We start from the raw sequence: 16,305 nt of genomic DNA, 5'->3' as shown, positions 1-16,305 counted from the left end.
GTTCTAATGCTCTGCAGCTATTCTCTTCCAAGCTGCATGCCACTTGTTCAAAAATGAATTATCTAGGGTGAAATGCATAGAAAAGTATACAAAATGTATATATTATGAAGGTAAAGCTTACATAGGGAAAATCCATACAGAAATGCATGGAATTTAAATGCAAAATTCTGATGAAGTCTTTTTTTTTTATTTAACAAAAAACAGCAGAAAAGGGATGAAACAAACTTAAGATTGAATGCATGCTAAACTGACACATAACAGAAATAGGCACACCTTGAATCAAGCCTGGAAGGGAACATACAACCAGGGCAGATCAAGCAGTATTGGAGTAATATGCTCTGACCAACCTGTTCCAATAAATAACCTGGAGGTGGTGTTTTGTACTAGCTGAAGGTTCTGGACACGTTTCAAGGGCAGCCCCATGAGCATGTTACAGTAGTCAAGGCTGAAGGTGACCAGAACACACCTGATTGTGGTGAATTTTAAGTGAATTGCTCTTTTGAAGTGGATCATAGATAGAGAAATGCAAGCCGTAAATTATTTTTGGGTGTCATAGCAATTCCCGTATATAGTGATTCCTTTGTTGCATGCAATCATGATACTTATTTGGTAATCTTTCTATTTACCACCAACTTCTATTTACCACCAACTTGGTCTTTGTCTGGACATGAAAAGTGGCAAATTGGAAGGGCAGCAGACAGTACTTATCCATATCCTTATCTAAAACAGAAGTGTTCAAAGTAAGTTTCTACAGAAACCAGAAGGTTGCACTGCCATGTTTCCTTCAGTCTAGTGTAGATCCCAGGTGTCAGCAGCCAGGGCTAGTGCCTACATGCTATTTGGTTTCTAAGGAAGCAAGTTGTGATGGCTGAGGCAGAAATGGCAACTTCCAGGTCCTCTTTTTGAAAAAGAGTTTGCAAAGGTACTTCTTCCAAACAGAAGGACAGAGGAAGCCTACTGTTTCACCTTTCCATCTCATCCCCAGAGTCTAATCACACCACTTCCTACACACACCATGCATGATTGTGAGTCCCCACTTGTCTATCATATGCCCAACATCCTAACTAAAAATGAAATATTATTTACATGTGGTAGCTATAGCTTTCACAACATGACATCTTTTCTCAACCACCATATCAGCACTTATTTTGGAAACTGTTTTCCCCACAACAGATGCATAACTCTTAATTTGAGTATATTCACGAGGAAGCCAATAAAGTAGGAACTTTAAACAGAACAAAAACAGCATTTGTCCAGCTCTGGCAAAATGCATTTCACACTAATATTACTTTCAATGCCTGAGATATTTGATCCTGTCTGAGGAAAGATATTTCTGATACTTTTTAAAAAAAGAAAAAGAAAAACACAACTGGACAGCATCAGGAAGGTGTGTGTGTGCGTGTGCTTCACCTAATTTACCTCCTTCCATAAAGCAGGACATATATTTCAAGCACTTGTCCAGCTTTTCTTTGAAAACAGAAGATTATACATCCTCTTCAGACATCTTGCCCCATTGTTGAGCTATTGATATAGTTCTAAGCAGAAAGAAAAATTGTGCAGTATCTTGGATAGTTCAACCCAGAATCTCACATAATTCAGCCTACGTTCTATTTTTAAAAATCCCAACTTAATTTTTATTATTGCTAAAGCAATTAGCCTAATAGTCTATCTGGCAAAGTGCAACCCATTACCTAACATGCGTTGCTAGCCTCTGTGACAGTGAGATTTAATGCAACCCTTTTGATCTGTGCCAATCCTTAAGAACCATATAAGCTCACAAACACATTATTCAGTTTAACAAAAATCTGAAAAATCTGTGTTGGCAAAATATGAAATGAAGCAACAGATTTTTCTAGAGAATTCTGTCCCAACTGGCTTATGCTGTCTGAACCCTTTGTGAAATCTAATAAGTAGTTTTGGACTATGAACTATGTAGTTAACATGCATATGCTTAGATTCTGGACTAGGAAAAAGAAACTGACTTTCAAAAGAGAACTCCTTTTGTTGCAGCTTTATTCAGTTATGAAAACCAAAAGCCAGATGTGAAAACTACTAACACTGATGAGGAAAATAAGGGGAGTAGCATTTATGATCCTTTACTTTCTTATTTGGCTAAAACTTAAATCTGTTAAGCATGTATATATTGTAACAGATAATGGAAGAATTATGAACTAAGCTGTTACTGAAAAAGGTACCCTTAAAGGCATCACTATGAAAGAAAAAATGGATTCCACCAACCACTTTAAAATAGGTGCAGAAGCAATGTTAGGCTTTCTTGTGAACATCAAACAGCTCTGGGGTGTAGAGAACAGAGTTGCAGTGATTCAATCCCTGAAATGTGTTCTTTAAAGTCAAAAAATACTATAAATGAAAATCAGAATTGGAATGATGCCCTTTATATACATATATAGGTTGAACTAGCCATCCATGGAACTCAACTAAAACTCTAAAGAGAAACATCTTCTATTGCTTCCAAGAAATGTAGAAACTTGCACAGGGATCATATCATAAAAATTTAATCTTACAATCCTTGAGGAAGAGATCACTTTAAATGAAGTGCAGCATGCAAACATGCTACTCTTGCTACACAAAGAAGCAGTTGTAATCCTTACACTTCTTCTACCAAAACCAAAAGGAGAATATTTGTAACTCAAAATATCCCAATGAAAGAATGTAACCAACATCCATTTTTCTGTCACACAGCCCTTTATTTGGGGTTATATACCATGTACTATATGGGAGCTGTCCAGGGTATTGAAAGTAATTATGGGTATGGAAAGGGCTTAGGGAAGATTCTCATGTCACTGTTCTATTTTCTGAAATTGATTATTCTGTAATAAAGAGCACTGCAGCAAGAAAAATGGTCACACAAGTACATGGTTCCTAATGTGCGCAAAAGTTACACCTGACACCCCATTCTTATTCAGCTATGTAACCTCATGAACAACTATGCAAGAATCTGCCTTTAGGTCAGATAAGCTGCATCAAGTATTTGGGTTCAAAACTTCCCACTTCAGAAAGATCCTTAAAAAGGAAATGAAGAATAGCCCAAAGCTTGGAGCACTTCTTAACAGAACTAATATGGTAATACAATATATTACTTTCTTCTGTAGCCAGGAGTTTAGAAGTAGCATATTAACTGCCAAAAATTAATAAACCATACACTTAGCAGTGCTTTGTTTATTAAAATATTTAACATGTATTTATGTCTGCCAACATTCATTAAGACACGAATATATCGCCACATTATTATTTCAGAAGAGGTATCTAAAATATGCTGGAGAAAGTTATCTAATCATTTGCACTGGATGGGACTAAGATAGTAAATTGGTTCTCTTTCTTTTGTTAAATTGGTTCTCTTTCTTTTGAAACTACTGGATATGGGCATTGTGACAGTCACTGTTTATAAGAAAAATGCCTGGCAAATGTATCCATGTTCCTTTTATTTCATTTTCCTGCTTTGTAAAATATAAAGTATAATTTCCTAAAAAATCAAGGTGGCAGCAATAATGGAGTCCCAATAAAGACAGGTGTGGTCTTAAGTCTGAAATAGAGGAACTTTAAATTTTAAATGCATGTAAGAGGCTTAGAAGGAGCAATTATAAATAAGTTGTCCCCTACATACTTTCCCCCTGACAGTATGAATGATACTAACAGTTTGTATAGGTGTTATTAATTCCAGTCATCCACCACTTACAGAATAGTTATTAACTGTAAACAGTTAATATTTTGTTAATCTTCCTAAATCTAACTCTTAGTGAAGGCTACACCTTTAAGTGAACAAATAAACACTACTCTGATTATTTAAGAAAAGCACTACCTGAAGTGGTTAACCCTAACAAGATTTTGTGAAAGCCTAGTCCACTTTGATAGCTAAAAGATTTGAGTTGTCTCCATTTCAAAAGAAAATTTACTTGTTTTGCATGGCTAGTGTTTTAACATGTTCAGGAAGGGATATGTGACCAGTTTTCAAACTCTGGACCTGCAGGTAATTCTGAAATTAGATACTGACCTTTCCTGAAAAATCAGCAAAGTGAACAGAGAGACATTCCTATGCTCAAGCTTTTTTAAGCAATTCAAAATCCTTTGCATCTGCCTTTAGGAAGGTGGAGACTGACAAAATCTACTGTGATTAAGGATTTGCAAATGTGTGGTTTACATTTTCTGTGAAAATGGACCAAAGGGTGATAACCCATCATTTTAGGATACTAAACCTTTGCTTCTTTCATAAAACGACTTCTTAGTTGGCATGTTAATAATTCAAACTCAGCAAGGATCCCCTCGGTAAGGATCTATTCCTTCCTAGTGCTGATGAATGATTGAGCCTAATTTAGCTAAGTGCTGACAGGGCCAACTAATGTTCAGCAACAATGATTGCATAAACAATGTTGTGCTTTAAGCAGCTAAGTGATATGAATACCAAGGCAAGGATACTACACCTATTATGTAATTTAACCAGAATGGCCAAAGCTTATTCTGTTTTGAACTGTCCTGTCCATAGATATCAGGAAGTATTGGGAACGGGTTCTTAAACAAAAACAAAATAGTTGAGATCCATCCTACATATGTGAAATGGGTTAGAGAGGAAAGCACAGGAGTTTGCTTCTGCAATACTTAGTAGAGAATGCATCTTTACCAGCTGAAGCAGCAGCATTTAAACAAGCCCCCAAATATACATGCATATGCAATCATTCCAGCAACATAATCTCTAGCCTGCAGGTTGCTGAAAATGTTCAAGGGGTTAACAACTGCAGAAAGAATTCAAACATTTTTTGTGTCGTTCATTTCCATCTGAAGCTGGTAGCTCAACTCTCAAAGTAAGACTAAGCTACTACCCAGGTGTCAACACAGCTTCAGTTTAACCCTTCATCTAGGAAAGCTTTCTTGATGTTCTTTCTATGAGTTTCGGATTTTTATGAATTCATAGGAGAACCTGAACTCCCCCCCCCAAAAAAAATGATTTTTTGTGTGTGTGTGCTATGTCTGTACTCATCCAGACAATCAAAAGAATTCAGCCTTATTTAATTTTATCTGACAGTGCTGCATAAACTGCTTTATCTGAGATCCAAATAATGCAAATATATATCTGTATTGTACAAAACAAGTTTCAATTTGCTTTCCAAAAGGTAAGCTCTGCAAGTCCTAATAAAACCTTGTAACTTTTTCCAACAAAGCTACTTACCAGGAAGCGAACATCATCAAAGCCATTGAGAAGCAGTTTGCTCTCATACTGCTGTAAGCCGATGGACTCCAGCCACTCCCCAACACTCTGCTCCAGCATCCGTGAACCTGACGAGAGAGGAATCGGCAGACGCTTGAAAAAGGAAAACCCATTAAGGCGGTAGCAGCGGCACTCTGAGGAAGACAGGTGGCATTGCCACATCATAGTCATTACCATAAAGAAGCCAAACCAAGGCCAGAGTACAACAATTAGCTGACAGACAGTTCCTCTTCTGTACACAAACCATGAACAATAAGCATCTGTCCTGTTCAAACTAGAGTGTTAATCGGTCTCCTGGTTATACTCAAACAAACTCTGAATCCAAGCTGTTTAGAACCATTCCTGGGGCCAAGGCATCACATGCACTGATTTTCTGGCTCAAGTGTGCTCCTTGCCAGGCAAAAGCATCCCAAACCTCACAAGCCTCCTGGGTCAGCTCCTTGTTTCATCTGAGGGGGCTGAAAACTTTCCAAGGCATCATTCCAAGCCAAGGCTACAGGCACGAGAGACAAGAGAGGGCCAGCTCACAAATAAACACAGCCCAGCAGATGCTTGCATCCATGCAACTTCAGATGCATTACCTTGTACAACAGGCCAGTAAGGAAGACTGTTAGCACTGGAGGTGCAAAGCAGTTAGAGAGAAAATACATCTTCATGCAGCTGAGAGAGACAAACAGACACGATGGGTGTTCAGAAAAGCAGCAGCAGCCAGATTAGTGAACAGCTGTCCAAAGGAAGACATGCAAGACAAATAAAAACAAAAACAAAAAACACAAACTGCAGTAGAAGAATAAAGATTTATACTTTTTTTCCCCCAACAGTCCCGGAACAGGCAAACCATGGTACGGGCTTTTCTTTGTTATTTTATTATAAGGAGTGGAAGCATGAGGGACAACAAGCCTGAGCTTGGAAGTCCTGCCCCTGTCATTTTATCACCTATCCAGATGCATGACATCCTGACAGCCGGTATTGACTGATCTGGGCTGGGAACCAGCGTCAACATCTAGACTGGAACAAATAAGTATACCGGAGCATCCAGTCTGAGCAAAAAGATAAATGGTCAGCTCATTTTCCACCCAACATGCCTGCTCCTGCCAGTTCTTTGTTGACTTGTATTTGCCCGTCCTTCATTTTCTTCCACTAAAGGCAAGTACTACCTTCAAATTCCTTACTGAGATAATGAACAGCTTTCAGAACAAAGCATCTTAGCTCGTTGGTTTAAGGGGGTGAGGAAAGCCAAGCAAGATGAACACGCCCCCTCCCCTTTTCTCCGCAGCAGATAGGGTTAGATATGTCCTGGCACCTCCTTTCAGCCGGTTAGTCAGAAATAAATTCTTCCAAGAGCCCTGTAGAAGCTATATGGAACGCCTCTTCTTCCCTCCACACATCAGAGGAGAGTCTAGGAACTTGTTACTTTCCCTGTGCAGAACTGGTGATATTTGATGAAGCAAGGAAAGTTCAGAGCCCACGTCTTTGCAGTCCTCAGAGGAATTGCTATGCAAGTCACGCAGAATTTTCTCAGTCTTCCTAGCATGTCCGTCACTGAAGGGCATTTGCAAAATATTGATGAAGACACCGGGGTTGCAGTCTTTGAACCCTGTGGTTATCAGAAGTTCTGAACATCCTAAACTAGCCTCCACCCCTTTCTTTCCAGACTGCCTACACAATGCAGTGCTGGCTATTATCTGAACAATCGAGGGGTTAGAGATCCTGTTACGCTGGCCTTCAGAAAAGATCCTCTGTTAAGCAAGTCAGTGTTAATGAGTGCTCGGGAGCTGGCCAGCCTTCTTAATGCATACTGCAGCACAAGGGATGCAGCACTCACAAAAGATTTCCTCCTCCCTTCTCTGACAAAGCCTGGGCAAAGGGACAGCGTCTATATCCCCAAATTCCAAGCAGCAGGCTCTTGCTGGCCAGAGATTCTTTCCTTATCCAGGGCTGATTCCTTTCTACTCCATAAGCAGGCAAAAGGACTCTGGTATTTTCCCAGGCAAGCATGTGTCCCTTTCAGAGAGCTGCAGCAGACTGCTTTGTCTAAAGGCAGCAAGCTCCACACTTGCAACGTCTCTCGCTCTCTCACTGGCTGTTCCCTCCCCTCCCCTCATGCTCACACCCCTCCCAGCAGAAGCAGTGATCAGGTTTCAGAACAGAAGCTGGCAAGGGAGAGAGAAATAAGACGGCAGCTTTGCAATATTCAAATTGCAATTTCAAAAATTTGTTTGATTAGCCTGAGCCATGTGGTGTGGTTTTTCCAGCATAAAACAGATACAGTATGTGGGGATTAATTTATCAGACGTGAGCTGAGATTTTCAGATACTGAAAGGTAAGCATGACTGAAGGGAGTCAGACCAATTGGAAACAAACATATTACACCAGCTTTCTATATGCCTGCATGTAGCATTTGCTTCGTCTTGGATTATTAAAGATGCTTTGCCTCCACAGATCTGATCTGATACTGTAGTTATTACACCAAAGGCAACTTTTGTGAAGCTACTGGGGAACAGAATTGCCATTGTGGGGGGATGAAGAAGTCAAGTTACTAAACTCTCTCATAATTATTTGGGAGCAGCAGTGTACAAGGGCCCTGAAAGTTTTTAGCTTAGATGTTCGAAAACCAGAGCCATAATACATGCAAAGGCCCTAAGCAGAATTTTAGTAGTAAGTGCAGTTTCCAACACCTAACTATTGGAATATAAAGTCAAAATCAAAACACAACTCCATTTCAAGTTTGAGAGTCTGAAGAAATTGTTTATGTTGTGATACTGATGAAGACAGCCAACATAGTTTCATAGTTTTCCACTTAAGTCTAAAGTGTTTTGCATTTGCATAGCGTGGCAAAAGAGAATTAAGCTAGAATTTGCCAGTTGGAACTAGTTTGCCAAATGAAATTATCCTTCCTCATGCACTGTTCTGGGGGTTCTCCCACCCACCCCAAGCCAATTTTGGAGATGCTGTGTGGAAAGCCCTGTTGCCCAAGAAAAAGCCCTTGCATAGGGCTTCTGCTAAAAGAATCCTACCCTCTGTGTTTAAACTAGGGACAGCTCACTCAGGCAGCACCAAAACATTTTGGCCACCAGGAAGGCTATTACATTAGTTTAACCCTGAACACCTTGGATTTGGTAGCAGTTTATTATAATGGGATTGCAACCTTCATGTTTGTACATCACTATAAGACTATGGCTACTGGAGAAAGCACTCATTCATTTTGGGCATGTGCCTAGACATAAACAGACAGTATCTTGATACATGGTCTGCATTAGAGAATGCATTTAGTGCATTTAATGCAAACTTGAGTGCTAAATTGAAAACATATCAACTACAGCCACCAAGAAAAAGCTAGACCAGGTGCTCTCCAACTTTCCACCCCCAGGGCCTGCTTCAGATAGCTGAAAATTACTGAGGTCCGCCAGTTACAAAATGGTGGGGCAGGGGCAGAGCCCATCTCAAAATGGTGGCAGATAGAGGCAGTTTGGCATAATCAGGTGGCAATTACTGACATCATTTTCTACAAATATATAATCCATCTTTGGAAATTGCTAAATTATTTGTCACAGCATTTTCATTACACTGAGGAGTTTCATAGCTCAGGTTTCCTCAAGCTAAGCACAGACATTTGCTCTGGAGGTATTATGACAGCCTCCTCATTTTAGGTAGAATTTGCTGATCCAGAGGCTCTACATGAAGAAGACTTACTCCTTTATATTTCCCCCCATCTCACCTCCATATGACCCTATTTTTAGTCATGTCCTGTAATTTCTTCTCCCATTCTGCTTTCACACTCAACTGGACCTTAACCCCACCCCTAACCTCAGCATGCCAGCTTCTTCCTGGTCCTCTTTCATTCATCCCTCCTATAACAGCTCTCCTCTCTTATCCCTTTCCTTTCTATTCCCATTTTATTTATTATTAATATTCATTAACAATAGCATTTTATCTTAAGTTTCTCATTTCCTTCAACACCTCCCTCTGGCTCTTTCTCCTCAGAGGGGGGAGACATTCATTCCCTCCTCCCTCACTGGACTTCTGCTTCTCAATCACTTGTACTCAGCATGGGTGCTGGCACTGGTCCAACCAAATGTAGTGGCATGGCTAGGGGGTAGGGCAGGCATGTGAGGAGGCCTTGGACAGGCTGTGGCACTGAGGCCACTAGTGGATCCTAGTCAGTGGTTTGGAAAACCATTAGTCTGTACCAATCTGTACCAAAAGGAGAACATTGGTGCCAATTGCCAAGTCTCAAAAAGGACAATAGGTATTAACTCACTGCACTGAATAATACTGTCAGCTTTACTATAGTGTTTAAAATAATGAACTGGATTCAAATTGCAATGAGCTTTTGTGCAGCAGAATACAGCACATTTTAGCTATACTGTTTAACTAGCTACCAAATTCTCTCTAATGCAACAAGACTTATGTAAGCAAACTGACGTTGCAGTGGCCACTCATTCTTCCCTGGCTTTGGGTAATAAAATGACGGATGAAATCACTGTAAAACCAGCACACTATATACAACCTCTCCATGCCAAGGGAATCCTCTCCTGCAAGAAAACTGCAGCAAAGAGAGGGTTATTTTATGCCATGAAGCCATTTTGCTCCAACACAGTAATTTTTTCAAGTAGAAGGGTAAGAATATTAAGTGGATTAACACCAGATGGAAAGTATACAAACCTTACATTGCAAATAGAGGCCCGAGGCCAAGTTGTTGCAGAAAAACAAATGCTTTTGTTTTCATGTGGCAGACCCCTTTTAAAGATATGTTTCTGAGGATGTGTTGCCCTTTTAATAGATTTCTTAATCAGTGGTGCTAGTGAAAATGCTCATGGACAAGGATCAGTGAGCACATTTCTATTGGGACAGAATGCTCACTCTTTGTAAAGCTTTAGAATCCCATCTCGGCAGTAGCAGTTTATATTGAGCAGGGCATCCGCACATCCCAAAGGAAAGAAAGGTCTACAGCCTCTGCCAAAGTCTCTGCAAGAAGACTCCAAGCCTTTTAAATTTAAAGGTTGGTTACCTCAGTCACTGGTACATGAACAGAGACAAGGGACATCCATAAGAGACCCTTTCACACATAACCCCAATGTGTGGAAGGAAAAGGAAGACTGTGCCTGCTGCCCCCATTATTTAAGTGGATCCTGGCACCAACTCACATGCTGCTCAGAACATAGGCAAGGGGGCTGGGTGCATGCAGACTTTCTATATCAGCAGGAACTCAGCTGCACATGTATAGGCATCCCTTGCCATAATTCCGTTTAGCATGACCCCCTCCGCCCTCCATGCTTTGAGTATACCTGTGGACTTGTGAATAGCCCTTTGCTCACTTCTAATTTTAGAATTAAAGGAAAAGCAAACCCTGGGAATTCACGTCTTTGAAGTGAGATCGGAAATGACGAAACAAAAACTTGACGAGCAACACCGGGAAGTTCTAACTGCCAGCAGTCTAAGTGACACTGAGCAACAGAATATAGAGTGTTATGGTCCACACAAGCAGGAGAGGGGACAACCCATTTCTAATGGTAGTACTCAGTAGAAGAAGCACGTCTCATTTGATGGGCCACACATAAACATGTAGCCTAAAGGCTATGCTTCTGGGAGTGGCACAGTTCCAAAGGCCTCGGATCAGTTCCTTCCACTAGGCAATTGTTATTTCTACTATGTAAAAAGAACCACGTTCAGCAAGGCTGAATGCTATGCAGTATTTCCTGGAATGTTCATTGCTCCTGTATCAGAGGATTATGACTATGAACACAATGGACCCTTCCTCCACTTACAATGTCCATTAATAAAAATATGTATCACAAAATGCCTTTAAAAGCAGATGACAAATTTAAGCGCACAGCTGCACATTTGCAATATTTATCCAATTTAAGCGAGTAAATTTAGGTAAGTTGAAAAGATCGCTGCAGGCAGGCAAGCAAGCAGGGAGGGGGGGGGTTTCTTTATGTGAGCAGGACCAATTACTGAGCCTCTTCAGAAAGGGGCATAATATGCTGAGGTGGGAAATCCAATCCAAAGAACAGCCTGATACGTTTCTTTTGAAACTTAAACTAATTTGAAGATGATTCCTTATGTTGAACTTGTTACAGAATAAGGAGAGAAAGGATCTGCTTGGACTGCAGCTCCAGCAAATTTCCTTCATATAACTTTTGTTCTACAGTCACATAGTCAGATTTTATAGGAAAATTGAATGACTTCCAGTAATGTGCTCCAATAATGGCATACACTTTCTGTGGACACACACGAGACTCCTATTTCACTCCTCCTTTAGCCAGCGCAAGCAACAAACCTTAATCCGTGACTTAGCATTACATCCAAACCAGGAATCATTGTTCGTTTCACTCCAAATGAACCAAGAAGTTACGCCAATATTTGTTCTTGGCTTACCAATCATGGTTCATTGGAACCAAAACAAATCTTGATCCCCAGGTAGGACATAATGCGAAGACAATGATTGTAGTTAGTTGCTCCCACTTGCTGGGAGGGAGAATTGAAGCAGGAGCAATGTCCGCATTCACAGTGAACCATTGGCTGTAGTTTGCTGTAACATATGAACTGGGCCAGCAAGAACGAAAGGTTGCTGATAAATTTATATTTTTAAATAAACAAATAATCAGAACAGTGTTATGGAGTGTCGGGGGGGGGGGGGCGACGACGACTGACAGAAGCAAATTATATATGGCAGTCAAATGCACCTCTGATCTGTTTTAGTTTAACTGATTTGCCAGAAAGTACATTTTTCTGCATTAACCAAATTACAGAAAAAGCAATTCTGCCAAACAAGGAAGATCAATGAACATAAAAACACTGGTCTTCTTTAATACCCACATTGAAATAAGTGACTCCCACCTTGCAGTCTTTTCTGCATAGATTACTAGGTGCTTGGCCTGTATTGTATTGCTTGTGTAGAAGATCCTATAAAATTTTTTTATATAAGCTGTTCCATTAACATATAGGTCAATGCAACACTTTTGAAAAGTCTGTGGTATCAGATGAGGCTTCTAGGTTCATGTATAGCACTACATATTTGTTTCTATGTTGTCTGCTACAAATATGAAAGATATACCCAGCAAAATACTTACCGTATTTTCCGCCCTATAGGACGCACTTTTTCCCCTCCAAAAATGAAGGGGAAATGTGTGTGCGTCATATGGGGCGAATGCAGGCTTCAGGAGAGCCCCACCACCAGCCCCACAAGCTCGGGGGACGGCGGGGAGGCGGAACGCCACCATCCCGCTGTTTCCCGACGTGGTTTGGAGGCTGGCGGCGGGGAGAAGCCCGCTTCTCCCTGCCGCCAGCCCCGCAAGCTCGGGGGACAGCGGGGAGGCGCAGCGCGCCATCCCGCTGTCTTCTGACGTGGTTTGGAGGCTGGCGGCAGGCTTCCCCCTCGCCCAGCCCCGCAAGCTGCCAGAGCGATGCCGAAGCTGCGTGCTGCTTCGGCATCGCTCTGGGACCTGTTCTGGGGGCTGGGGACGGGGGAAGCTTAGGTTTCCCCCTCCCCCAGCCCCGCATGCTCCCAGAGCGGGATTCGTGCAGCTCTCCGCAAGCTGTGGGAGCCCGGTGTGACTTCGTACTGGCCTCCAACGGCTTGCAGAGAGCTGCCTGTTCTGGGGGCTGGGGTGGGGAATGCTCGGACTTCCCCCGCCCCAGCCCCGTGCCTGTGGGGGGGGAAAATAATTTTTCGCCTTTATTTCCCCCCCCCCAAATCTAGGTGCGTCCTATGGGCCGGTGCGTCCTATAGGGCGAAAAATACGGTATATTGTTTGGCCTGGCATGGATTTTGTTTTTTTAAGTTCTCAACCAGGTGGGAGAAAGTTTTAAAAGTGAATGGTGTATTTATTGCTTCATCTTAGAAAAATAACCTATTTCCAAAATGCATTCTTTAAGAGCTGTTTCTTTATATTGTTATCTTTACTTGTTGTAAAAATAATTTGCTTTATAACGTAAAAAAAAAAGTGGAAACTGCAACAATATGTTGCGGTGTACCCTCCCTCCTAATACAAGTTCTCTGTTCAGAGGTCCAGCCAGCCATTTCATCCAAACAGGGCATGCCACTTTCTCTCTCCTCCTGCTTTTTTTCTTTGAAAAATTCCTTGGCTACTGAATATGATCAGTCCTCACTGGACTGTTTCTGTGGTTTCTTCACCACTTTAGGCTCATTTAAGATTTTTAAAAATGCTTCTGCAAAACTGGGTGGGGCAAGGGGGTATAACAGTCTTCTCTCTGAGGACCTGTGGGGTTATCAGTAGCTTACAGCTTGTAGCTGTATTTCAATCCACATTCTTACTTCATGCTTCCATTCCAGGTGTGGAAGTAAATGTGTGGGTTTTTTATTTTATTTTAGCACCCTTTAATGAGCTGTAAAAACTTGGAACATTTCTGGTAGTTTTCTAAAAAGCAAGTCAGTCTGCTGCAGCACCTCTGAATGTTTTCATGTTTTTGCCATGGGCTGTCACTGCTGCTTTGTTCTGCATCACATTTTTGAACACCGTACTAAAATATTCCACAAGCTGCCACAAGGTTTAACCAAAGATGAACTCCTGATAATTTAAAAATCACTTATTCTCTACTCCTTATATGAGGATGTATTGCTGAAAAAACCTTGCTATTCTCCTTCCTCTTGCCCCAGACTACAAGACTCCTTAAAGCAATCTGATGAAAATGGTGCTTTAATTACTACAGCAAGGCTTTTTCAATGACTTGAAGATGCCACCTTCAGGACTTCATGTTGCTACAAATTATTGTTGAAGGCTGGAGAAGATGGGGGTGGGAGCAGAACTAGGATGCAGTCTTCCACCTTTGTCAGAAAGTCTCAGTCAAGGTTGCCACGAAAGACGGCAAGGGATTGAGGAAAGAGGTATAAAAGGCATCTTTTCCCAGGGCAAGTGGGGCTCTGGCTCATGTATATGCAAGAATCAAGATCCAGAAAGTGATTTTTCATGAATGAAATCAAGCCAGGAAATTATCAGACATATGGGCCCTTTATACTGATGGTTTAAGGTTGCTTGAAAAGTGCTTTGTGTCCCACCCTCTCCTCTCCCCTTTCTCCTCTTTTTTTACAGACGGTATTTTTCCCCTGAGCATTTAAAATGTCTAAAAATGCAATATAAAAACCGTAAAAAGGAAAGGGAAAAAAGAGCCAAATAGACCTAAGTAGAAAAACGGCAGCAGATAAAACTACAAGGAATCCATTGTATCTTTTTTTAAGCCCTGCTTTTGCTGCATTTCACCCTATAGTCTATTTTTGCCTAACCCCGCCAAAGATTGTAAACTCTCTGAACACAGAGCCCATTTCTGTTGTGTGCAGCACATAACAAAATATAGAGGCGCTTCCTTCCTCAACAAGCCTTTTAAGTGGAGATCTTTATCCTAGTCTGAATCTGTACTGGATTTAAAGCTATTTTCATATATGATTTTTTTTTATTTTTTTTAGTGTGTGAAATCATTTTGAGATACTTTATGGTTAGTAATTCATGAATAGACTCAAACAAACAAATATATAAATAAGTGAAGGAAGGCAAAACTGGGGTGAGATAAAATGTATGGTATCAGCAGCAGTGAAAGTGGAGTTGTAGTAAAGGGGTAGGGGTAGCCAGTCCATTAAATTAAGCATGAGGGGTGATAATCCAATATCATGAAAGCTGGCTTTCTCTTCTCCCTTGTACAGCTCTAAACCTTGCACCCTCAAATTTACTTGAGGGGGATCCCCAACCTTGGCCATTCCGCTGGCAGATAAATACTGATGGATATCCCCATCTAATTAGGGACTGCAGAATAGCAAATTGCTGCCTCTTATCTGGATTTCTGGTCTTAAAGGGAAGCCTTAAGATAGCTGAATATCTCAACTATGGGTTGAGAAATACAAGGTTCCTCAATGGTAAGTCCCAAATGGGCCCAACTTTTTGTACTGCTCTCTCACTTGTTTGAATTGACTCACACCCTTTAGCAGTTCAGTATGGTACCTGAAATCCTCTGCTGTTCCTGAGAAAAGTCAATGCCTTCACCAATGGAGCTCATTATTTTTTCAATCTGAAAAACATAAGAAATTATTAGTGATAATTGAGCAACACCTGACTAGAGAGCTTCTTAATCCTATAATTGTATAAAGGTACACGTCCAAGAGATATGTATTGCTGTCTGGAAATAATAAATTCATAGTAAATATAAGAGAGAGAAATCTATACAAGCATCTTACCAAGCTGATGACTAGCAAGAAAGTGATAACATTTGTTCATACTATAGAATAATCTATTCCTCTGATCTCACCTTAAAATACAGAAACTCCCCACTACCAATAAAGAATATGCCACTTCAGCTAAGAAGGGAACCTTCAAGGCAAATAACCCAATACCAAGTTGCTTCTACTGAAAGGCTGCAAAGACATTAGGATGAGCTGGAAAACATGAACAGAAAGCAGCAGTATTCTTAAGTACATTTCAACCAGGAAGAGAGAAGCCAGTCAATCTAACTGAACTACAGGTTCATGTAGATGCTCCCAAGCATTTACATCTCAAAAAAAGAAATCCATTGTTGCAGTCAATGCCACATTCTGGATTTGATTTTTTTTTTAAAAAAAAAAAAAAACACCACCTCTACATCTTTTAAAAAGTACTTTGACAAGTGGTCTTAAGTACCAACATCTAAGCAGATCTTCAGCCTACAGAGTTTGATGCCCAGGTGCTTCTTGTGCAATCCTGGAGGAAGGAGGCGGAGGAGCTTCTTTGGGTTTGTTTGTATGCTCAAAGACCTAGGAGTACTGTCTAGGAATAGACATGGATGGCAAATGGTGTTGATGGGTTTATGCCCAATTCCTGCAAGACAATGATATCTAATACTCCATTTAGTTCTGCACTGTTCAACCCACAAACCTTGACATATCAAGTTACTGCACATCTCATTTAAGTTATCAAGTTTAAGATGCACTTTAACAGCAGTGGAAATAGACTTCTGTGGTATTTCTTCATAAGATCTGCTATCTTATGCTACCACAATAAAATCAACTTACTATGAAAGAGAAGACTGAATCTCAAGATGAAATCCCTGACAAATTACCAAATTAATGTAGAACTGCTTCTTATGAGCAAATGCCT

General features: G+C 40.8%; 1 protein-coding gene across 17 annotated transcripts in view; it reads right to left on the bottom strand.

Annotated features, from left to right (window-relative positions):
- Positions 1–16,305, bottom strand: part of ANKS1A (ankyrin repeat and sterile alpha motif domain containing 1A) — a 118,212-nt gene that overhangs the window by 30,689 nt on the left and 71,218 nt on the right. For all 17 annotated transcript variants that reach the window (XM_077928900.1, XM_077928905.1, XM_077928911.1 and 14 more), the window contains 2 exons: positions 15,178–15,244; positions 5,183–5,289 (listed from right to left, as the gene is read on the bottom strand). In XM_077928900.1, the coding sequence (XP_077785026.1) occupies positions 5,183–5,289; positions 15,178–15,244 (174 nt within the window). The remainder of the gene's footprint in view (positions 1–5,182; positions 5,290–15,177; positions 15,245–16,305) is intronic.

The sequence above is a fragment of the Podarcis muralis genome, chromosome 5, assembly GCF_964188315.1.
Source record: "Podarcis muralis chromosome 5, rPodMur119.hap1.1, whole genome shotgun sequence".
In the NCBI taxonomy this organism is placed as follows: Eukaryota; Metazoa; Chordata; class Lepidosauria; order Squamata; family Lacertidae; genus Podarcis; species Podarcis muralis.
The sequence above is the reverse complement of the archived record's forward strand: the minus strand, read 5'-3'. Positions and strand labels throughout refer to the sequence as shown.